This window comes from Buteo buteo, chromosome 9 (assembly GCF_964188355.1).
Source record: "Buteo buteo chromosome 9, bButBut1.hap1.1, whole genome shotgun sequence".
Lineage (NCBI taxonomy): Eukaryota > Metazoa > Chordata > Aves > Accipitriformes > Accipitridae > Buteo > Buteo buteo.
In genome coordinates this window covers 5,815,938-5,838,591 of record NC_134179.1, presented here as the reverse complement: position 1 = coordinate 5,838,591, position 22,654 = coordinate 5,815,938, and the positions used below count along the sequence as shown (strand labels likewise).

General features: G+C 50.0%; 2 protein-coding genes across 2 annotated transcripts; both read right to left on the bottom strand.

Moving 5' to 3' along the window:
* Positions 1-102: 102 nt before the first annotated feature.
* Positions 103-6,111, bottom strand: POU2AF3 (POU class 2 homeobox associating factor 3). The gene is made up of 5 exons (XM_075036680.1): positions 6,071-6,111; positions 5,041-5,158; positions 2,722-2,779; positions 944-1,170; positions 103-441 (listed from the first exon to the last, which is right to left on the bottom strand). The coding sequence occupies exons 1-5, from the start codon at positions 6,109-6,111 to the stop codon at positions 103-105; spliced, it is 783 nt and encodes a 260-aa protein (XP_074892781.1).
* A 5,550-nt stretch (positions 6,112-11,661) lies between these two features.
* Positions 11,662-20,776, bottom strand: POU2AF2 (POU class 2 homeobox associating factor 2). The gene is made up of 6 exons (XM_075036679.1): positions 20,767-20,776; positions 18,939-18,999; positions 17,965-18,124; positions 13,752-13,794; positions 12,695-12,993; positions 11,662-12,063 (listed from the first exon to the last, which is right to left on the bottom strand). Exons 1-6 carry the CDS (start codon positions 20,774-20,776, stop codon positions 11,662-11,664), a joined length of 975 nt encoding a protein of 324 aa, XP_074892780.1.
* Between the last annotated feature and the right edge of the window lie 1,878 nt (positions 20,777-22,654).

The following is a 22,654-nucleotide window of genomic DNA, read 5'->3' as shown; positions in this document are numbered from 1 at the left end:
AGCGAAGAATAAACTGGACTGTGTGAGGCAGCACAACTTTGCATAGTTCATGGGCAATTAATCTGATTTGTATACAGTGGATGTGTAAAACCACAGTCCCCATTAGCTATAGCAGATGTCACAGTTCCTATCCCTTCTGAAGAAGTCATCAGCCATGGCCATGGGTGGTAGGTAGTCCATGCAGTCCGTGCTGGGGCAGGGGAAGTACTGCGGGACCCTGTTGTCCTCATGCTGGGAGCCACAGGCTGTGCAGCAGCAGGCTGAGGTGGTGTATGGGGAGGGGGTATGGCAGGACCACTCCTCCGCAGGGTAGCCATAGGTCTTGGTGTCCAGAGCAGAGGGTGAGCTGTGGGTCAGCGGGGTGAAAGGAGATAGCTGAGGAGGAGAGCAGCTATAGTTTAATGGGCTGGGCAGATCAGCTGAACTGGGGGATCCGGCAGCCTAGAGTTTGAGAGAAAAAAAAAACAACAGGATTTTTCAGGGTGTCATTTGGGGAAATGTGGACAGAAGCCAGAATTTCCATGCCATTGCCTTTCTCAGGAGGGTCTGGCTACCCAGGGAGATAGTTTGGCCCTTGGGGGCCTAAACCCAAGAGACAGTTCCTGTGACATTAGTGTTAATAGGGAGCTTCTCTGCAAGTTAGACAACCAGTAGTGGGAACTGGGCTATTCTTTGCAGAAAATCTACAGGATCTGTAGAAGGGACATTCCCTACTCTGCAACCTCTTTCTAGGTTTGGCTGGGCCTCCCTGTCCTCTGCTCCCAATGGGAAACCATGCAGAAGTCCACACAAGCAGCCTGCGTTGCTGCAGCTGTACCCCATACCCCTAAAAGCAGCCACAATTCCAAATCAGTTTGCTGCCATTCTGCCCCAGGATGTGACTCCCTTCCCCATCTTCCCTCTGAGTGCACCTGTGGCTGGTGCCCTGGGACACAAAGCTTACCAGGCCCTGGTTAAAGCAGAAGGGGACTGGCTGGAAGGTGTCTGAATTGTAGAGTGAGGATGGCTGGAAAGCGCTGAAGGCTGGGTCTAATGGAACATCTGTCTGAAGACAGGAATCTACCAGCTGCTCCAAATAGCTAGGGCTTTCTTCACAGGAGAGGCAATTTGAGAACTGCCATGATGGGCAATAGTTGGGAACAGAAGAGATGGGATCTAGGAGAAAAGGTAAACCAGACAGTAGCAGATTATTCAGTATCTGTCTTCACAAAGCGCAGATGTTGACCCAGGTCAGGTTTCAGTACTCTCATATGTTCAGTAGCCCTATGGATTTAGACAAGGAAAAAAGTCCTTCAAGTTCAGGGTGAATTTTCTAGGGAAGCAGACACCAGGAGGAAGATGCTCAAAAGCATGCAAATAACTTGGGGAACTTTAATCGCCTTGGAAAGCTCCAAAGCTCTTTAAATATGGCTGGAAACTCTCCTGGCTCCAGCCATTTTGGACAGGGTTCTAGCTGGAAACCCCCTCAGAATCTTGACCCTCTGGCCTCCCTTCAAATGTCAACTGTTTACTTGATTTATGCTTCACAGCTTGGCAGGTGGCTTGCGCCTTTGCCTCACCTAGTCTCCAGATGCAGGGTAGCTATATCTGCAGGAAGAAGGGGATAACAGAAGAATAATTTGCTCTTTAATCCTCCAAAAAGTCAGACAGGAGACAAACTTCTGAACAGACAAAATAGAGCAAGTCAGCGATAGCATGGCATTGCGCCCACTTAGTGTTACTGGCAAAAGTGTGAGTTCCTAGGAAGCTGTAGGGCCAGACTCTCACTGTACTGCAACATGCTTTCTGGGGGTATGAAAGCTCACAGCAGATCTGACTTTTCAGAATTATTATCTTTTCATGCTGTGTTCAAATTTGGTTAAAAGCAAAGCCCTGGCCACATGGAGGAGCACAGGTCTGAAGACAGTGGAACTGCATGTGGGTCATGCAGTCACTCAGAGTCATAACTGTATAACTGTTTGCAGGTTCAAGGTGGCAGTGTTTAGCTGGATGTGGGGAGGAAGAGAAAAGCACCCAAATTACATAAACAGATGGAGACTTCCCAGCCTGAAAAAGCTCTGGTATGTCTCACGTTTCTGTATTAACATAAGCAAATTGATTCCCAAATATTGACAGTTTAATAATTTCCTTGTCCATACAATGTATATATTCACACCTGCCCAACCTTTTAGGTCTCTCTGCTTTGGCTGCAGAATAATTGAAGGATCTGTGAGCCCAAAGTGCTATTACCCCAACCCCTTCCCCCTTTCCTTGGATATTCACATACAGGAGGAAGAAACTCTTTGTGTTGCTGAAAACCTGACACTCCTCTCACTCCTGTGGATGCTGCCAGGAGAGTGAGAACACAACAAAGTGCTTCAGGGCAATCTGACCCTCCAGCTCCAATTGGACCCACAGACTGTAGCCTGGAGAAGGTGCTGCCAGCAGTGTTATCCCCTAGGGGATGAACATCCCTTCCTGAAGGGGATCTTGCTCCTTGCTGTGGAAAAAATAAACTGCACAAATAAGAGCATGTGAGCGTGCTCCTGAAAGGGGTAATATGTAACCTGCTGGCCTCACAGCATCCTCATCCACATTTTGTGGACTCCTTTCAAGTGCTGATTAGCTGCATTGCCCGTTATCTGGTAGTGCCTGCCTCAACCAAGGGCTGGAAAGACTCTGGGCTGTGGGAAAAATTGGGAAAGGGGTGGGAAGGGACATGCGGATGGGCTTTGTACCAACCTGGCTGAGGAGGAGACACAGACTCTGAAAACTGGATGCTGCTGCTGCCCCAAGAAACCTGACCAAAGAGGAGAGAAAAGGAATTGTAGATACTGTAACACAGGGGAGTGTTTTTCTACATGCTGAGGTAAGCCAGGATTTCGCTTCAATCTATTTATGTAAATCTTATTTACCTCATGGCTGTGACGTGAAAAGTTCCCTAGCATTGACAGAATGAGATTAACATGCAAAACATGATTTTTCCCTGAGCCTATAACGGCACTGGAGGAGCACAACACCAACCTGGTGTAAAGCCCTTGATACAGCACCTTGCTAGTGTGCTCTTCCTACTGCATTATTACTGTTAATTCAGCAGAGTTGTGACTGCTTTTGAAACTAATGTTTTGATTTCTAGGACCATGAATTCCACAGTGGAGGGATCCCAAAGAATTTGTAGGGATAATTATGATTGAGCATGAGTAATTAACAAATTGTAGCGATAACTCTTGAAACAGGACTAAAGACAATTGCAGGTATCCCAGTGGCTGGGCATCAGATTGGGTCGCTGTGCTTGGTGTTGATGTCACTTGAGAACCAGCTCTGACATTGCTCCCTGCTCTAACACAGCTACGTGCATCTATGAAAATAGACAGTCTCATTTTCTAAGGGATGTTGGAAGCTGAAGTGGACAGATCTTTCTGTTCTAGGAACCTGACCTGCTGGAGGCAAGAAATCCAGCCCAAAATCAATGGAAGTTTTGATGCTTGTTGTTTGGGACCAGGATTTTGCTCTGCAAATACAAACACTGATTTTTTTTCCTCAGTTTTAATTCATACAGACTTCCACTTCCTTTATTCAAACTCCTCTCGGGCTGAAAGTGCCTGTAGGACTACCCCTCTTCTCTTTGGCTGCAGATATGTAACAAGGCAGACAGGGCCATACTACTCGCAGCAGCAGTTTTCAGGTTCAGCTTTTTTCAGTGCACGGAGGCAGCTTATCCTGCCAGCCTAAACCTCTGGGGGCTCCCCAGGACAACATGTAACTTTTGCAGATCACAAAGGTAACCTCCTGCACTGCCACTTTTAACTTTTTCCTGTGTGGGCAAAACAAGCGCTGTGTAAACTCACTGTGGGAAGCGAAAACCAGTTCCACGCAGCCCTGTGATGCCTGGCTGTGATGAAGAGGCTGCTACCGTTAGGGCTGGAGGGAAGGAATGACCCAGCATTTCCAAAGCCCAGCAGTTTTGTGCACTCTTCACCCAGGCCTCTCTGCCTGTGGCTTGCAGGCTGATCAGCTTTTTGTGCAATCAGCTGCAACGAGGTACAGGAGGTGGGAGATGAAATCTGAAAACCATCCAAAGCTGTAATGTCGTGAACCAGGAAGAAGTAATGATTTACCAACCTCTTTATGCAAATCCCTAGAGTGGCTGGAGCTAGAGCACTCCTACAAAGACTGGAAGAGCGAGTGAGAGAGAGGGTGTACACGTGTGTGAGCACACACACAGATCTCCATCCCCTCCTTTAGAAGGGATGGGGCTAGGAGTACTGAAAAGCATTGGAGACCTGAATTCAGTCAGGCACACTTGAATATTATGCTAAGGAGCCCTAACGGAGCAGGAGGGAGCCCTGCTTAAGAGGTCTTTGCCCATGCCTTGTTTTCTACCTTTCTGCTAACCAAAATCTGGGGCTGTTGCTAAGTCCCAAATTCCCAAACTCTCTCCACTGCCTGGGAGCTGCTGGAGGCACTGTACCTCTCTGGTGCCTTCATTTCCTGCCTGGACAAGAGAAAGCCTCCAGGGGTAAGGGGTAGTTGAACGCAGCTTCCTGGTGGGCTGAGACTTGTGGAAAAGGAGGGGGTTAGGGGAGCTTTAGTGTGGCAGAGCTTTGCACTGGTTGATCCTCAAAGCTGCACGGGTCAGGTTGAAGTCATGCCCTGGGCATACGCTTCACCTGATGCTGCAGAACAGTTTGGTCTGTGCTTCAGCCGGCCAGGCCACATTTTAAATGGGGGGCAGGGACCATGGCCTGCCTTGCTCATCCAGCATAATGATACTGGAGTGATAACTGTAAGCAGAACTGAAATTTGTCCATGTGGACCTTCTATCCCAGAGTGAGTTGCATTTCTGAAGCACCAGCTCTGTTTCCTCCCTGCACTAAAGGCTCAGATCCATCACCTGTGTAGATCACTGCTGCAGTTACCCTGACTGAAGGTTCTTCTCCCCCATCCTGACCAGCCTGCTACACTCAGACTTCGGCAGTCTCCTTGGCCCAGAGATTACAGTCTTGGCGAAAAAGATTAAGAGAGAAGAGACGAAGCAGACACCAAAAGATTTTAACTTACCGCTGCACCGGTTGCTGCTTGTTGTGCTCTTCTCTGCTGCAGTAACTCCTTAACTGTAATCTTTACTCTAACACCTTGATACACCTTGGGCTTTCCTGAAAGAATTTGTGGAAAAACACTTTACAAGATGGGAGACTTTCAGAGCATACGGCAAATCCAGCGTGTTTTCAGGCATGCTCTATGAGGAGTCAACTTAGAGTTAACGTGATTAACTGGTCACCTTTAAGTCACTTGTAATCACAGTTTATAGCCCTCTTTAATACCTGCTGTTCAAGCTGTGACAAGCAGACATTTATGAAAAAGTTGGTGTTGATTATATTTAGCAGTCATACATGTTTTATTCTTTTCTATCTCCTTCTTCCTGCCCCACTCCCCCCGCCCCCCAGGTGTCCTAATACCAAGCTCCATCTGGTGCTACTGTTGAATTTATTTAAATTCCTATCATATTTGCCACTCTTAGGACCTGAAAATAAATGTGGGAAGCGCTTCATCTGGCAGATGAAGACCAGGAATAAAGCAATGAAAATATGTGGGCAGTTATTCAGAGCGCTAAACAAAACACAAATAAAATGACTGCTTTCATGAATCACTTCTTGCAAAGCCTAGATGATCTCTTTATTTTGCTCATTTTGTACAACTCCCATTTATTTCAAAGAAGCATTTAGAATGTCTTTAATCTAGCCAAAACCAATCAGCAATCATCAGTCACTACCTGATGAGGGATTTTTAGTACAGGAAATGGTAAAGAATTTACCTAGCCTGAAAAACCACTTTTACTTGCTGTACTCATGGTAAAATACTTAAAGCCTCTGGCAGTTCTGTTTCTGTCCTAGCTTTGTGCTGTTATTTTCATCTAGTAGCAGATCCTATGAACACTATTGTCATCTCATCCCGCAGTGGAGGCAGCTGGTTGCAGGTTCCCTGCCCGCATACCCAAGAAATCCTACACTGTAGGCGCTGTCCTCTTCTGCTGTAACCTCTTCCCCGTTGCTGATGGCTGTACAGCATCTTCACCCTCCTGCCTGCCCACCTGCCATCCTGCTGCCCCCTTGGTGCTCTGGTTGAGGACATGCTGTAACAGGCATACAGGTCCCTCCACAAAGGTGGCAGGCTGAGCCGGGTCTGCCTCGAGGGGAATTTGCTGAGCTGTGCTCTCAGCAGCTGGGGATTATTCACCTCATATTTTTATGTTTTGTTTCTGTTCAACAAATTGAAGGTGGGGAAAATGAGGGGAGGAAAGGGTTGAATTTAATGAGAACACCCTGTTACCTGGCCTCCCTATAGACAGGAAGGGCCCTGAGCTAGCAGCCCCTTCTGCGGGTTTGGGTTCGTGCTGCGTACAACCTCTTAGCTCTGATCTGCGCAGGTAGCTGGACAGGGCTAGGGGCTACACTAGAAGCAACTTCCTTAAACTAGCAGGTGAGGTACGGACACATCTATAACCCAGGGGCTGGCTGTCAGGCAGCCCCCACCCCCAGCTCCCGTGGCAGAGCATTGTGCCCCAAGGATCCTGCTTTTCTAGCACCCCGAGGCCCCGGCGTGGTCTGCGTGCAGCTGAAGCGTTGAGAGCAGGTCTACCACGGCCAGCTCTCCCGAACGGGCGTGGCTGTGGATGGAAGGGGCAGGGTGATGAAGCTGGGGCTGGGGGTCAAGGAGCAGGGTGGTGAGGGCGGGCTGGGGGTCAGGCAACGGGGCGGGCAGGGCAGGCTGGCGATCGGGAGCAGGGTGGTGACAAGGGCAGGCTGGGGGTCAGGGCGGACTCGGGGTCGGGGAGCAGGGCGCTCCGGGCGGGCGGGGGGTCAAGAGCGGTGCGGCGAGGGCAGACCGTGCGGGGAGGGCACAGAGAGGAGGGGGGCGAGGGTGCGGGGGCCGCGTCTCCCACCCCGCCGCAGGGGCTCGGGAAGGCAGCGCTTCCCCGCCGGGAGCCACGGCGACGGTCGCCGGAGGGCGAGCGGCTCCGGGCCGGCCCGGGACCGGTGCTGCGGCGGCCCGGCTCCCCCCGCCGGCCGCTGCCGCCCGGCCGGGCCGGCCCTGCCCGCTGCGCTCCGCTGCGCTCCGCTGCGCCCCGGCCCCGCGGCGGCCCCGCGCCCGGCCGGGGCTGGCACTTGGCGGGCAGGATCCCTTCCCTGCCTCCTCCTTCCCTCCTCCCCGCCCTCCCCGGTTCCTCCTCGCTTGGGAGGCGAGATTGCCTCACTCGCGAAATGACCCCGGCGAACCCCGAAACAGACCCAAAATGGTGGGGCGGGGGGGCTGGGGGGGGGTGGGGGTCGCGGCAGGGCTTACCGGACATCCTGAGCAGGAGCGGGCAGCACTTTGCCGGGCGCCCGGTGCGGCGGGAGCGGTGGCCCTGGCCCCGGCCCCAGAGCGGGTGAAGGGGGCAAGAGGAAACAGGCTTGAAATTTGGGGGCCAAGGGACCTGCTTGCCCGGTGGCAATGCCAGGTGGATCCCGATAATATTATTGTTTTATCCCTACGGGTATAAGTTTGAGTTTTTCTCTCCTAATGCCAAGTATTTAAAACCTCTAGAAACCAATGATTTGACAATCAATGATTGCGCGATACTTTCAATTTGAATATTCAAAGGCTCCACAAAATGGGCTATCTTTTTGTGAAACTGAGCACATCCCCATCTAGCAGAGGGTCTGGGGGAACAAGATTTGGTGGGGCCACCCTCCCCACCCTTTGCTTTTGGGACATTTGCAGGGTTTTATCCATCTTTCCCTGAACGAAGCAGATGCCTTGAAATCGGCTCAGTATTTTCCCCTCAGACACACAGGCTGTGCTCCAGCCCTCTCATATTTCATCTGCTACCTGCAGAGAGGACTCTGCAAGGGACTGAGCTGCTTTTTGCACATTTTTTCATGTTTTAAGGCTAAATACTAAGGTTTTGGGGCCTAAATGGCAGTGGGCGGGCGTGGCATAACAAAGAGGCTGCCCTGGGCACCCAGGTAGCTGAAGCTACCCAAACCCCACTTCCTTCCACAGCACTCCCTTCCCTCCGTCCAGATGCTGGGCTTATATTGGAGTTTATCTGCGTTTTCCCCTAATTCAGACTATTTGCTCTTGCTCCACAAATCGGCCCCTCTCTTCTTACGTGCTTCAGTGCTGGCCTGCCCTGTGTGCTGCAAGTGGTGGGGTTGCAGTGTGTGGTAGGATGCCACACTTTTTGGATGGCCCTTCATCACTATACAATACTGAAGTAGTCGGGTCTTTTAGGTTGCGTTTAAACTTTTCGTCGGGCAATGCGGTCTCTGCCATGCCCTGGGAATAGCTGGCTGAAGGAGAAAGCAGGCCAGGCTGTTAATAATCTACTAGCAGTTCAGTTTGGCTATTGTTGCAGCTGAATCTTTTCTTTTCCTTTAAGTTGAACAAATACACTTGATTTCTGTGGGGAGTGGTCGCAGTGGCGATGCCATCTCTGGTGCAGAGGGAGTGCCTCTGCAGCTCCTGGTAGGCCAAGCCTTGCTCGGGGTGGCTCTGCAAGGATGCTTCCCACAGGCTCCTCTGGAGAGGAGCCCTCTCCCCCTCCCCGCGATGCAGCAAAAAGGAGCATGCTGTGGTGGGAAAGTTGCAGGGCGGGGGGCGTTGCAGGGGAGTACACAGACCTGCCCATGCTAAGCGGTTTGGGACCTGAAGCCCTTGCGTTGCTGGGGCTGCTTCCTGCTGAAGCATCGGTGGTGGGTGGGTAGAGCCCGGTGAGGCTGTGGGTGCTGTGCAGGGGAGCTGGCACTCCCGGGAGCCGGGGTAATGTTTACCTCTGTAATCAGAGACCACAGAGCAGAGCACGCAGGCTGCTCGGCTCCAGTCGTGACTGAGCTGTATGCCTTCAGGAAACATGAAGCACCCGTGTTTGGGGCGTTCCTGCATTTCCTGGGTTCCAGAGCATTTCCAGGCTCACAGAGACCCTGCCTTGGTTAAGAGCCAAATGCCAGAGTGGGTCAAACACTTCCAAGACAGCTCAAAAACTTTCTGTCCCTGCTTCCCCCTCAGAGCCTGACAGAAATACAGCGAGACTGACCCTGGTGTCCCCATCCCTGCAAGTCCCTTGAAGAAGGTACAGCTGAGAGAGCTGATGGTGACTGCTTCGCCACTTTGTCAAATAGCAGCTACGGACAGCAATTCAGCCTGGCGATGTTGTCTGCGGTGGTGTGGAACAAGGCTGCGGGCTCGTGCGGGCCTCCGGTTTGGGGGTGCAGGGGCTGGGTGTGGGGCAAGGAGACCGGCACACACCCCAAGATGCTCTGGGGCTCCTGGCCTTGTCCTGGCTCACGGTCAGGGGAGCAGCTCTGGTTGAGCAGGCGTCACCCCAGGATGCTCCACACCTGCCGCTCGCAGGAGCCTGTGGTGCCCACGGACCAAACAGGGAGGCAGCCTAGCTCAGCTTAGCACATGTGCGGAGGAGCCCTGGCCACTGGCTCTTTCCTCGGGCTGAGCTTTCCCTGTCTCTCCAGGGCCCGACTAGCAAAAAGAAGGGCGCAGCCCATGGAGTGGGCAGAGGCGAGATTTGAGGCACAGAGAGCCACCGGAGTTTGCTTTTCCGAGCAGGTCTGAACAAGTCTGGGGAATCAGGAAGCATTGGGAGGGAATCCAGCCCAGCCAGGACCAGAGCCGGGCACTCCTGGCCGGCTGTGGGCCTCTGCCCGAGCCGGGGCTCCAGGGGGCTTGGTCCCTGGGGAAGCCTGGGCGCAGGCCAGTGGCTGGGCAGGGCTGCAGGGACGAGCTTCACCCAGTGGCTGGGGCTGACCCATGGTTGTGACCCCAGGACGGCACTGAGCCGCTGCCCCAGGAGCACATCAACACTGGTGGGGTAGAAGCAGGGGCTGTGCTGAGCCCCTGAAGACATAAATGGGCTCCTCTGGGCACGTTGCACCAGGGCTGCTGGTGCTCCGGCTCTCGCAGCTGCTTCTCAGCCATGCTGTGAGGGGTCAGGGTGAGAGGTCTGTTCCGGGGCAGCCTGCACAGAGCCTTCCCTTTTGGGGCAGGTGCTGAGATCCCTGGGAGCGCTCAGTCCATCCTTTGATGCCAGAACATACTCTGGATGGTCTGCGGGTGCCTGAACAGCCAGGGAGGTGTTGTCTGCCAGGTGTGGGCTGAGCAAGGGGCTTGTACAGTTGCTGCGTGTGCACCGAGGTGCAGGGACATTCCTGGGCTACAGGATGAGGGGTGCCAGGGATGGTGCTAGGTGGTATGCCTGTAAAAGAAAGGCCTTTGTGTAGAGGACTGGCCTGGCCCGCTTGGCAGCTCTCTGCAGTGTTGCTTACAGGGGCCTGCTATTGCTGCCCATTTCTAGGTGCAGTGCTGCATCTCCCAGTCCACGTTCCCCCATAGTGAGGTGCCTGCAGGCAGCATGGTGTGAACCGATGCTCTGGGCCCGATCCTGTGGCCCCGGTGCCATTTATGATCCCTGGGAGGGTGCTGAGGAGGCTCCAAAGGCCCCATCAGCCCCAGGATTTGAGGAGAAAAGGCAAGGAGGGCCTTAAAGCATCTCATCACTACACACTCTCAGGCCCGGGAGAGCTCCCATTCTTCCTCAGCGAGGCTTTTGTTGCTGCTTCTGTGGATGCCAGGCTGGGGGAGGAGGTGAGGCAAAGCGGGTAGCCTCCATCGGGTACGGAGGCAGCAGGCGGGATTGGCTGCATCTGTGAGGGTTGCACAGGTCTCCTCTGTGTGTTTGTGTGTGCAGAGCTACCTCTAGTGGCCGTGGGTCCCGGTCTGGCACTGGGACTTCAGATCAGCCTTGAAGCCAGTGACAGCCCCAGGTGGGTGTCTCTTGGCAAGGGGCTGGGAGCAGTCTGCCTCCTGCCCACTGACACAAGGATTCGACTCACATCACTTCTATTGATCTGGCGTAGGCAAGAGGGGGAACAGCTCGGTGTTTTCTTCAGGGCAAGAGGGAAACGGGGGAGGATGTATTTTGTGCGTTGCAGGTGGGAAGGACGGAGAGGGTTCCTTGCATGCAGATCAGCAGGCAGGACGGTGCCCCAACAGTCCCTGCCAACACCCTAAGCTGTCTGCCAGGCCCTGGTGTAGAATGGTGAGCTTTAGTGGGTTGTAGCCTTCTGTGCTGTAGGCTCAAATGCGCCATGTCTTTGCTACTCTGGCCGTAACTATTGCCCAAGACAATGCCATGTTCGTTTGCAGCGTGTTAGCGTTAGGGACATATATTTAGGCTAACCAGATACCATTACACAGACTCTGTGCTATTAAGGAGGGCTTCCCCCACCCCCTGCCTTGCTCCCCAGCCTTCCCAAATCTCTTCTGGTAACATTGCTCTGTAGATGTAGTTTAAGGTTCAGAGCAACCTGTTCTCTCAGCATCTGAAAAGAAGTACCTGAGATCCTTGTTTGTAGGAAAGGCCCATAGAGTGCAGATATTTTTCAGGGTGTGTATTTTACTTGTGGCACAGCAGGATTGTGAGCAATGACTTTCATAAGGTGCTAGAAGGCACTACTATAAGCTAAATGTGGTAGATCCAAGTGATTGTATTTCTAAACAGAGCATAAAGCATTGCATGTTGTTAGCATCCTCTGTTTGAAGGACCAGCTCTAGGAAAAAGCATACAAATAATTAATTTGCTTCAATAATGGTCCATTTTTCTTTTCCTCCAGATCTTATCTCTCATCAATAAGTTCTCCGGCCTTCATAAGTCCCCCAGATGGGACTTCCATCCTCTTTTGCCCAGGCAGAGTTATCGTGAAGGGGCGGCATCTCCAAGGACTGCTCTGGTGAGAGGTGGCTCATCCTGGAGGTAAGCTCGTTTGCCACAGTCAGGAATGGTGAGAAAGAGTAGGATGAGGTGGCAGCATAGCTGGGGGAGTAGTGGACATCTTCAAGAGGATGCAGAGGGTAGGGCTGGGCTCCGGGGATGGCTGGGGTCCAACTTGAGCTTCGGTATGGGGAAACGCCTCCGGACTCTTGTGAGGAGAGGCAGCTGGTGCCGGCAGGCAGTGCTTGCAGAGGGTCTGAGCATGCATTATCTGACTGGCTGAGACTGTCAGGTGAGGTCTGCTCCCAGGGCTCTCTCTGCATGGAAGTGGGGAGAGAAGGCAAGAAAGACCCTTAAGAATAAAAACTTATCCTGGAGGTAATGGTATATCTAGCTTGGCTTCACCAAGCCAAGCTATCCCCAATGCCTAGCTGGGAACGCTCACAAGGATTTCTGTTGCTCTGGGGCAGTATTTGGTGTTAAAACTGTTGAAAGGAAACATCCATGCTGTCAATAGTGGGTGAGGCCTGGAAAAGGCTCCCAGTGGGACTGACCAGCCCTGACCCTGCAGGGCCCAGGAGCTCTGCCCTGGATGTGTGGATGGAGCTGGCTCCTGGGAAGTGGCAGGGATGGGGTTAGGCAACAGCCTGGAGCCAACCAAGGATGTTTCTAGAAACTTAAGGAGCTTAACAGAGTAGTTATTTTGGGGAGCAGGGAAGGTTGTTAATTTAGAAGCTGGTCTCCAACAGGAAGAGGGGACAATTAGATGGAGGACCGCAACAAAGAGAAAAAACATTCCCCCTCAGCCCTGACCCATCTGCTGTGCACTCTGCTGTAGCTGCCTCCTGTAACAGCCACATCCTTCCCACATGAGTCCCCCTGACTTAACCCCCAGCTTTAAATCAGGTAATCCTTCATTGGGTGACTGAGAACCACAGACTCACTCACTAGTAGGAAGTGCGCTGTGTCATTAGGGAAGGATGGCAGGAGAGGGGGCACAGAAGAAGGGCTGAAGAAGGAGCTGGTACCAGTTGTGAGGGGAGTAGCACGGTAATCCCCATATTGGTCGGTGAGATATGGGTCCAGGAGTGCTGAGTAGCCCTGAGTGGCAGAGGAATTGCACGAGAAGGGCTTGGACCCTAGAGGGGATGAGTAGACATCACTGACAAACTGCTTTGTGTTGTGGAAATCCAACTCGGTTGTGAAGGATCTCCTGACGCCGTAGTAAGCAGCCGTAGAAGGTGAGCCTGTGGTGGTCAGAAAAAAGGGTTGGCTAAAGAGAAACCGTAACAGCAGCACCTGGGGAACCACAGAGCTAATGGAACCTCTGCAGGTGCAAATTAAAACCTTTTTCTCTCCAGCATCACCCAGGGCAGGAGTCAAACCTGTCTTGAAACAGGTGTGTCAGGCCAATTACTTTTAGCACCTCAGACTGCCCTGGTCCAGCTGATGACCTCCATCTGCAGCAAACCAAATATATTCTGGGAAGCCTCACGTATGAGGTTGGGGGATTGAGGTTAGCTTTACCAGCCTTTGCTTTTTTCCTTGCTCTGCTACAGCCCTTGGGAGGAGGATGGGGTTACAGCTGCAAAGCCACCTGCCTCTGTTCCAGCCTCACACCCATTTCCCTGCCCAAGAGCTCAAGGGACAAACAGGTCAGCTCCTGGTTTTGTGCTTTCTCTCTTTAGCTCCATGGAAAACTGGGAGATACAGAGGGAAAAGAAGGGGATCTGCATGGCACCTCTTTCAAAAGAGGTGGGAACTGCTTTAATTACCTCTCTTTCCCCTCTTTGGGAATTTCATACAAGATTACAGGGGCCTTTCTTTTATTATTGCTGTTCCTGTTTTGACTCTTTCAATTGCTTTCCTCCTGGGCTCCCTCTGAGGGGTGGCCCTGCTCCAGTGCTCCTTTGCTCACTTTGTGTCCTTTGGAGGAGAAGAGACAGAGGCAGTGTCAACTGTCCAACCTGCATAGAAGGTATTTATTGGTGGAGGAAAACTTCACCTGGCATTTGGACAAATGGTAACTGCGGTGTGCTGGTGTTGCCCTGCAAAAGATAAAGATATGTTAAAAAGTGTCCTATCAAAGCTAGGCAGCTCTCTAAGCATGTAGTTTGGGAAGGTGGTGGCATAATTCGGATGCACTATTTGAGCCTTGGTGGTATAAGTATGAAGAGCTTAACTACAAGATTTCAAGCCTGTGGCCTCTGAGGTATTAGCAGATGTAGGCCAAGAAGAGATTTTGAAGGTCTTGTGTAGAGTTGATAACAGTAGAAATATCAAGATAACTGGCTTTTCTCATGTACTGCAGGGTCCCTAAATGCAGGCATAATTCTGAGCAGTCATTTTGGTGTTGGCACAAACCAGGTCTCAATAAGCTGGTATCTAAGCTCTTGGCTGATCAAAATAGGCCGATTCTGCATGGCCCGTGTTCTAGCCCAGCTCTCCTGTGCTGCATCTACCTGCCGCAGAGCTGCTTTAGCTGGCCCGTCCTAGCAGAACAAGCAGGCTGTGTGCAGAAGGCAGTTGTTTCTAGCTCCTGTTTGGGTGCTACAGCAATACTGATAATAATACTCTCCTCTTGGTCCCTAGGCATGGAAGAATTAGCCCTGAGTGACCCCGGTGCTCACGGTGGCTAATTCCTTACAAAGCACTGTGGCAAAAGCATCTGCTCATCTGGAGCAGAGCTCGTACATGGATTTTCACTGAGTTCTGTCTCCAGACCTCCAAACCCTTAGAGCAGAAATACAGTGCCCACATCTGCATTTACTTTAGCTGTGCTGTCGCCCTGGCCGGTGATGGTGGCATGTTATTTTCAGTTTGCATAGTGCAAACAGGAGGTTCCTGCCACAGCAAGCAACCAAATTTAGAGGTTTAAATTTGAATTAAATTTGCCAGTGCTAGGACTTCCTTTTACTGCTGAGGGAGGCTTGCAGCTGCTCCCTGCTCCGTCATGAAAATGAGGTCTGAGACCACACAAGTCACAAGGGCTGTGGGAGTGATAGGAGGTGTCAGGAAGGAGCCCTTTGGCCTGCAGGCAGATGAGAGTGTTCACATTGCAGGGTCAGGGCTGGGGCTTGCACCTGTCTCCAGCTGGACCATTTTCAGCCACAGACCCCAGTGCGGATTATAGCTGGTAATGCACGCTGCCCTGCAAAGCTAAAGCCTCCCCATGCAAATCTGCTCTCACCAGACACCTCTCTCGGCATCCATGTCACTTCAGTAACACTTTCTCCTGCTTCAGGGTTTTCCCCACCACCTCCTCTGCCTGCCCATGGCTGTTGTATCCTGCAGCCAGCTTGTGTCTGCATTCACTGAGGAGGAATCTCTTTTGAAAGTAATGGTGCAGGCCTCTGCACTAGTATTTAGATCGCAGTCTTAACACCCCACTGGGAAGTAATCTAGGACTGTCGTCTGGCACCCATAATACTGTGTTTGAGGAAAAAGTTGAGTTAGGAGGTGCAGGTAGCACAGATGCTGCCTACAGGTCAAAGGGCTGCAGTGATGAGGGCTGGGATGCTTTGCTGGAGGGACAGGAAGGTCCCTGGGCATAGCTGTCAGCCTCTGCTATGGAGCATTTCAAATTACCAGTGCATCTAAGTTCATCTTTGATTCTGTCTGTTCAACAGCCACTGAAACTATCTGACTGTGTCACAGGTAGCAGGTCCTCTTGCATGCATCTATGATGGATAGCCACAGAGCTGACATTAGCTGCAAGGGCTTTACCTGCCGTAATTCAATTGCAAGAACCTCTGCAGCAGCCCATCTTTGGCCTTCATCTTAGCAGGTACCCACATACTTGCAGAGACCTACATTTCACTTGCCTCCTGGCTCCTTATCCAGTGATGAATGGCTCAGCTTAATTGAAGCCCATTAGTTCATTTCCTCTCTGCGTTACTTACTTTCAGTGCCCTGGGACTGAGGTAGCTGGATCTTCTGCAACACAGTGTGTCTGTTTAGCATCACTTGAGCCCACAGCATGTTCAGCTGTTGATAAGCTTGGTCTCAGCCTCCCTTGCACATGACAGGGCAGAGATACTGGCTGGGGGTACGTACTCTAGAGAGCCGTGTTGGTTCGCTGCCTTGGTAACCCAGGAGCGTTGTTCAGCTACAAGGCTGCCTTGGGGGACTAAATGCAAGGATCCAGGTCATAATAATGACGTGTTCCTGCAACAGGGTCCTATGGTGCCCTTTGACCATATTTTGGCTTCAGTATATCTTCTCTCTGGGCCCAATCTGTAGAACAGCAGATGAAGTAATAAAAATTAAGAAAAGCAAAGCTTAGTCTGAGCAGGGCACCTCACTGGCTTGCTGACGGCAAGTTTGCTGAATGATCTGACCCTGGCCTCTGAGTGCTGCTGGGCATAGTACTTCATCTGTGTACCTACCAGTTTTCCCACCTGAGAAAAGAAGGTAATCCTTTTATGCAGTGGGTAACTGCTGGTTCATGCCTACACAGTAGATCAGATAAAGGAAAAAAGTCAGACCCTCCCTAAAGCCCTTCTGCCCTGCAGTTGGTGGGAACTCAGAAGCCCAGATTGTGTGGTTTTCATCACAGTACACACTGGTTTCCTATCATTTGATGTGTGCAGGGCCTGGCTGTCATGAAATTGTTGCTGTTCTACTGCCTCAGTAAACAGCCCAGCAGCTCACCTCTGATGAGCAATGACCTTTCCTCAGCAGCAGATCTCCCCTTGCATAACAAAGGCTTACTGATTTCGGAGCAAAGATCATGTTCAAACAAAAGATGCAGCTAAATTACACTGCATCATAAATATACAAAGGGGTGTTCAGTTATCTGCCGTTTGCTTTGATTCTGGATTATATTATGTCAGATAAACAGAGCTGCACTTACAGCTGTTCTTTTCATGATATATTCGAGCAAATACGGATGTTTGCCCTGCACAATAATTTTTCGTGTCTCATAGGGAATTAGCAACAGAGCTGATTTTGCATTAGATAGACACACAACTGCTAAGCTTTTGAATACAAAGCAAAGGGCAATAAGGCAAGCAGCAAGTGTTTTACAGTTCCTAGGGCTTTTGATTGCAGCCGTTGAAGCTGCTGCCTCTAGAAAGAGAGCAGGTAAAGCATGATAGTCGTCAAGCAGGATCTGTTTTCTCAAGGAGAGCAAACACAGCAGTTGCTTCCTGCTGTTCCCCAAAGCAGTATTCCTAAATGCCTGCCTGGTGGGAGCATGTGTTTCCCAGTGACTGTCTGTGGCTCAGGGGCTCTTCCGCCTTTCTGCATTAGCTAAAGGCTGTGAAGATATCTATGGCTAGTTCTTGCTTTGGTTGGTAATGCCCATGCTGGTTTTCTGCCTGTTTTGGTACACAGAGTTAACATGCATGAAAGTAACAGTGAGAAAAATACTTGCAAGTCCCTTTGAGGTCTCTTTGTTTTGCCAAAGGCAAAAAGCCTGAGGGGAAAGGAGCATCAAAGCTCCTAACATGTGTGCTCTGCTGCCAGTAATTTGGGTCTCTGCTCCCACCCTTTCCTTCCAGGACACAGTTTCAGCAGCTTGACTGCATCTCCTTATCTGTCAGTGACCCCATTGCTGCCAATCAGCCTGGAAGTGAAGTGCTGCTGCTTGGTAAAGGTGAACCTTGACAACGCACAGGGAATGGCTTACTGTGCCACTGGATTCCACATGCTGGCACCTGCAATATTGTGTCTTCTTCTGGGGACAGCATCACTTTTCTTGCTAGTAATTGAGAAAAACAATGTAGCATACTATAATTTGACTTAGGTTTCCTGTTGCCATAGAACCACTATAAGACGAAATCATCTTTCACAAACTGATGCTTGGCCTCTTTCCAGACCATAACATCACTGCATCTCCCCTGGCACTCTAGTATGCCAGAGAGGAGCTGGAAGGAGCACAACATTCAGGGAAGAACATCTATTTTTGTGGCACTGAGCTGTTCAATTGTAGCTAGTAAAAAAGGAAGTTGACTTGGAAAGGTGTCATATGCAGGATGTGAAAGGAATGGGGGGGGGAAGGACTTTAATCCCTCAAAGGTTCACTGATGTAAAAAATCAAGGAGCCATCTGTGATCTTTGGGGGCAAACACTAGTGTTGCAAATGTTTTTGCTATTCCCTGCCAATATTGGCAGTGCCCTGAACTCAACATAAATGCTCTTTAAACCAGAGGATTACATGACATGACTTTTCTGGTTTAAAAAAAAAAGGGGGAGGGGGGGAAGAAGTGACTTACACTGAAGCAGGAGCCACTGCTCTGCCTGGATCGTTTTTCAGCAAGAAGATCTTTGACTGTGTGCTTCACTCGCACTCCCTGATACACCCGTTTTCCAAAATCTGTAGGGACTGAGGGAATGAAACGAGCATTAGAGGAGTTCAATGAAAGCATACAGCAGCTGGAAGAGGTTGTTACAGAAGAAGCAAATTCATCACCTCTGTACACCAAGTTGGGAAGGAAGAATATAAGACTGCTATTATTAATACATATATCATCCCTTAGGAGCCCAACAGTGAGGGCTGCTCATTTGCAGAAAACAAAGTCTGAGGTGCCCTACCCTGTATTTCAGCACTGGGTGCCATGTGGTTTCCATGCAGCTCCCTCTGTGCCAGATATGGCTGGCTGATGGTTTTAGGCTTTTATTTTCCAAAGAGAGCTCTGGGGGATCCTACATATCCCCTTTGGGTCAGCAACATTTGATTTAACTCTACAGCCCTTATTGCGTTCAGCAGAGATGCTATGGTTTAGCCCCTCCTTGCCCTTCTGGAGTTCCTGGCTTTCAGCACGTTGCTCTGCGAGCTTTGACCTCAGTGCAGCAAAGGTGGAAATACCCTGGACAGTTGAAGTCGCTGCTCTGAACAGTGGTGTGAATCACAGTGCAGATCTCAGGAATGGAAAAGGAGCTGACTGCTGCGTCTGCTTTGTATCCACAGCAAATACAGACAGGGACTTGGGGACTCCGTTGTTTTATCAAGGTTATTGAGGAAGGCACAAAGAGGGGTTCAGTGTCTCAGGATGTCACCCAAGAGACTGACGGCAGGCCTGGCTCTGTTTTCTTGACCTGCCTGGAATACAGCACAACCTGTCCCTAGGGTCTGTGTGACTTTTGGTGTGAGGCATCTGTCCTCTTCCTCTGCCTGGATAGAGCTTTGCAAGATCTGCCTTGTGTACAGGTGTTTTGGCACGAGTGAGGAGAGAGAGGTATGAGGTACCATACCAGGGACAGCTCTTTTATCCTGGCTAGCGGGCTGTGCCTGGACAGAGAGCTCACACCTGTGCAACCAGGGAGGAGTGTCCATATGGGCTTTCATTGAAATCTTCCAGAGAAGAACTTAACTTTGAAGCTAATCTATTGGAAAACATGCAGCCATGTTCTCCTGAGGGAACAAAACCAGCCATTCCACAGCTGATGTGTTTGATCTCTAAAATTGTGATATATAATTTTGCCCTTCTGCTTTTCAAGTTGTGTCATTTGGCTCCATTTATCACTTTCATTCATGTTGCATTGTGTCCCCAGGTGCACATGCACGTGGAGAGCTTAGAAAGGGAAGAGTAGAGGGTTTAAACAACACAGAATCTCAGTGCTGGCTTGAGGTTACCCCAAATGTTTTCTGTTGGGGCATAGAAATTGCAATTTTGGGCAACTGGGTGTTTGAGTACTAACCAGAGAGACTTCAGCCAAGACCAGGCACAAGGCAAACACATTGCAAGAGACAGTGCCCCAGAAAGCTTATGATCAAAACAGTCAAAATAGAGGTAAACACTGACTCTGCATATCAACCAGTGAGTATCTGTGGACGAGCCAGGACACAGCCAGAAATGGATATCAACTCTTGCAGCTGAGACTGGGGCCAGCTGTTTTCCATGGCCCAAGGAAGAAAAGTCCCTCCTGTAGCCCCTTTTCAGGGCTGTTTTTACTGAGAGCAGTTGGAAGCATGGGTACCTGGTGCGCACAGGTAGCTGGACCTGAAAAGCTGTGGCAGAGCAGGTATAACTGGCAGAAACAGCTATACTTTCTGCATTGGAAACTTTGCATCTTTTCATGAGAGTTCCTTTAAAGATACAGCATTGCAATTTGATAGAAAAGTCTGAAATGTATAGCACAGTTCATTCAGCTCCATCATGGTCTGATACTTGCAATAACTCATGCAGACTTTGCTAGCCGCATCCAGTTGAAGATTCAGCACAGAACTTTTGGAGGAGGACCAAAGCCAAGGAGACAGTCTTATATTTAATTTTCGGAATGGGGATATTTCTGAAATAGCATCACTGGAAAAGCTGTGAGCAGCTTTTATTTTATTCTGAAGTCTGATATTGCCAAACCCTACAACCTCTTTGTGTTAACTGACCTTGCTTGTCTGTGACCACTTCTAGCAAGTGTCTGATGATCTGCACTTCTGCAGTCCTGTTTGCCTAAGATCTTTACTATGGTCTAAAGACATTAGAAAAATGCTTCCACACCTCCTTACTTTTACACACAGATGCTGTGCTATTGAAGTTACTTCACTCATATAATCACAGTTTTTCCTCTGATCAAATTCTTATAAGTAAGCAATGTAATGGCTCTGTCCTTTAACACTGTTTTTAACTTAGCAGTCCAGCCTCACATAAATAAACCTGTTGTTTTCAGTGAGTTATTCAGCAGGATCTGATGCCAGCTATTAACACTCCAGATAACTCTGTTATTGGCAGCACTGGGGAAAGGAATGCTAATTTAGGCCTGAGTTTATATAATTTTCAAGCAAATTGAATTGGATTTCACATCTCTTTGATCTAACTGCCTTTTGGAAAAATATTGCATTGTGAGAGAATATAAATTCAGCCTAGAGAAGGCAGAACATGCTAATAGGTACTATTGAATTCTTGGGACATTAAAGATGCCACATGTGGATTTTAGACAATTATTCCTCCTGTTTGTTTTGGTTTGGTTTGTTTTTTTTTTAAAATATGAGCCCAAGGATGGCAAGGTATGTTCTTTCCCTGATATTTCTATGAAGAGGTATCTTTACGCTTGTGAAAAGTCAAGGTGCTGAAACTCACCTGTTTCCATTGTCGTCACTGCTGACAAGTCCCAGCTCTCAGATTCTGCAGGACTTTGGAGAAAGGCTGACTGTCATGAGCTTCCCAGAGCAGACTGAAGCCAGTGCTCATACTCCACTGGTAAAGTTCCAGCTGATCCTGACAGAAATATGCTTTCCACAATTCAGTGATGTCTCCGTGATACCTTGTTTGGGATTTGCTTAAATGCAAATCTCTTGATGTGTGTTTCACTCCAATTTGCATGGCCAGTGGTGGATCATTCCCAAAGAGTCTCTTTCCTGTCTGAGCCAACATTTCATGGATGAAAACTGAGGTGAGGCTTACTGATGGAAAAAATCTTGGGTTAGAGTGAAAGGCTGGTAAGTCTTGCAGTGATGAGCCATCTCCTTACAGGTGAGGAACGTGGCTGGAAAAACAAGGCTTGGGACAAGAGCATCTTCTCATGAGTAAGTGTGAGATGCCCGTGTGCTGTTGAAGATGCACACAGCAGGCCTTGCTTGGGGAGTAGTACTGTTTCGCTGGGACCCCACAGGCTAGCTTGTGCATTACACAGTTAAAACTGGATCTTTGGACACTGTGAACCCAGGAGGCTTTGCATGGCATCTGCTAGCACCTGCGGGGAGAGGGGTAGCACTCAGCCAGGGACAACATGCTCATGGGACGGGAAGGAACATCCTTTAGCAAACTCACATGCTCCTGGCGGGGAAGCCAGGGTTTGGCTTTCCGTTATCAAGCGAGGGGTCCACTTTCTGAAGGCCTGAGGTTAGTCCCCAGTGAGGTGCCAGGAGGGGGAACAGCAGCCAGGAAAGGACCTGTTCTTACACTGCTGCTGGACTCAGGTTAAAGGGACCTTTGGCCAGGCCTGCTATAGACATTCCTCTGTTCCCAGCCTCCAAATGGTAGCAAGTCTGCTTCTGAACCAAAAAATATCTGAACCCAAAAAAACAGAGTTAAGCCTTTAAATTCTTCTTTAAACATCATAGCTTATATCCTAGTTCTGAAACATATCTGCATTTGCTGCAAGAGAGCTGTTTTCCCTCCAACATGGCTAGCACAACCTATCAATACAGTGAGGGCAGGCTGTGGTGAGGCAGATGATCTCTGGAGTGCTTTGTGTACAAGCAGCATGGGCTGGTGCACAGCATTGCTGTGCTCATCTTACATGACCAGGACAAGACTGGCGCCAATATGTTCCTTATAATTAAATATTTCTTCTCTTGTGGAGTCTGCTGCCAGCTTGCGGGTCTATTAGGTAAGATCCGTCCCTGCTTGTAATTCCATGCGCTTTCCCCAGCATTGGGCTGGAAATGAATTTGGCCTGTCATGTGAACTGCCTTCCTGGGGAAGGTTATTGGTTTTTTAAGTGTAATTATTCTTTTCCTTCAGAAGAAAAATAAAATACAAAGAGCAGCAGCTGGCAAAGGCTGCATCTGCTCATGCCATAGAGGCAAGTGGGGAATGCAGAGCTGAAATAACACCCTGAATAATTCCCAATATTCTTAACTTGCAGAACGAGTCAGGTATTCTGCCTGCTCAGACATGGAGCTCAGGACCAAGAGGACATCACACGATCAAGCCAATGGAAGACTCAAGCTCCTGTGTACAGAGCCTTTCACTGGGTATATATGCCCTCTTATATAAGACAAGTCTTATTTTGGCCTGTCCATTCTTGGCCACCCCCTCCTGCTACCCACAGGTGTCTTAGATTTGGTTGACAGGTAATAGAATGGGCAGAAAGCACCAGGTGGGTTGGGGAAGCGTGGGCAGATGTAAAGTCACAGCAGAAGAGGGCTGTCTTTGCTTTGTCAGCAATAGGCTTAGTTTGCCACCTGCCTCCTGGCAGGCTTCCCAGATAGTTTTGTCTCCTGTGCCCGATATTTATATACTT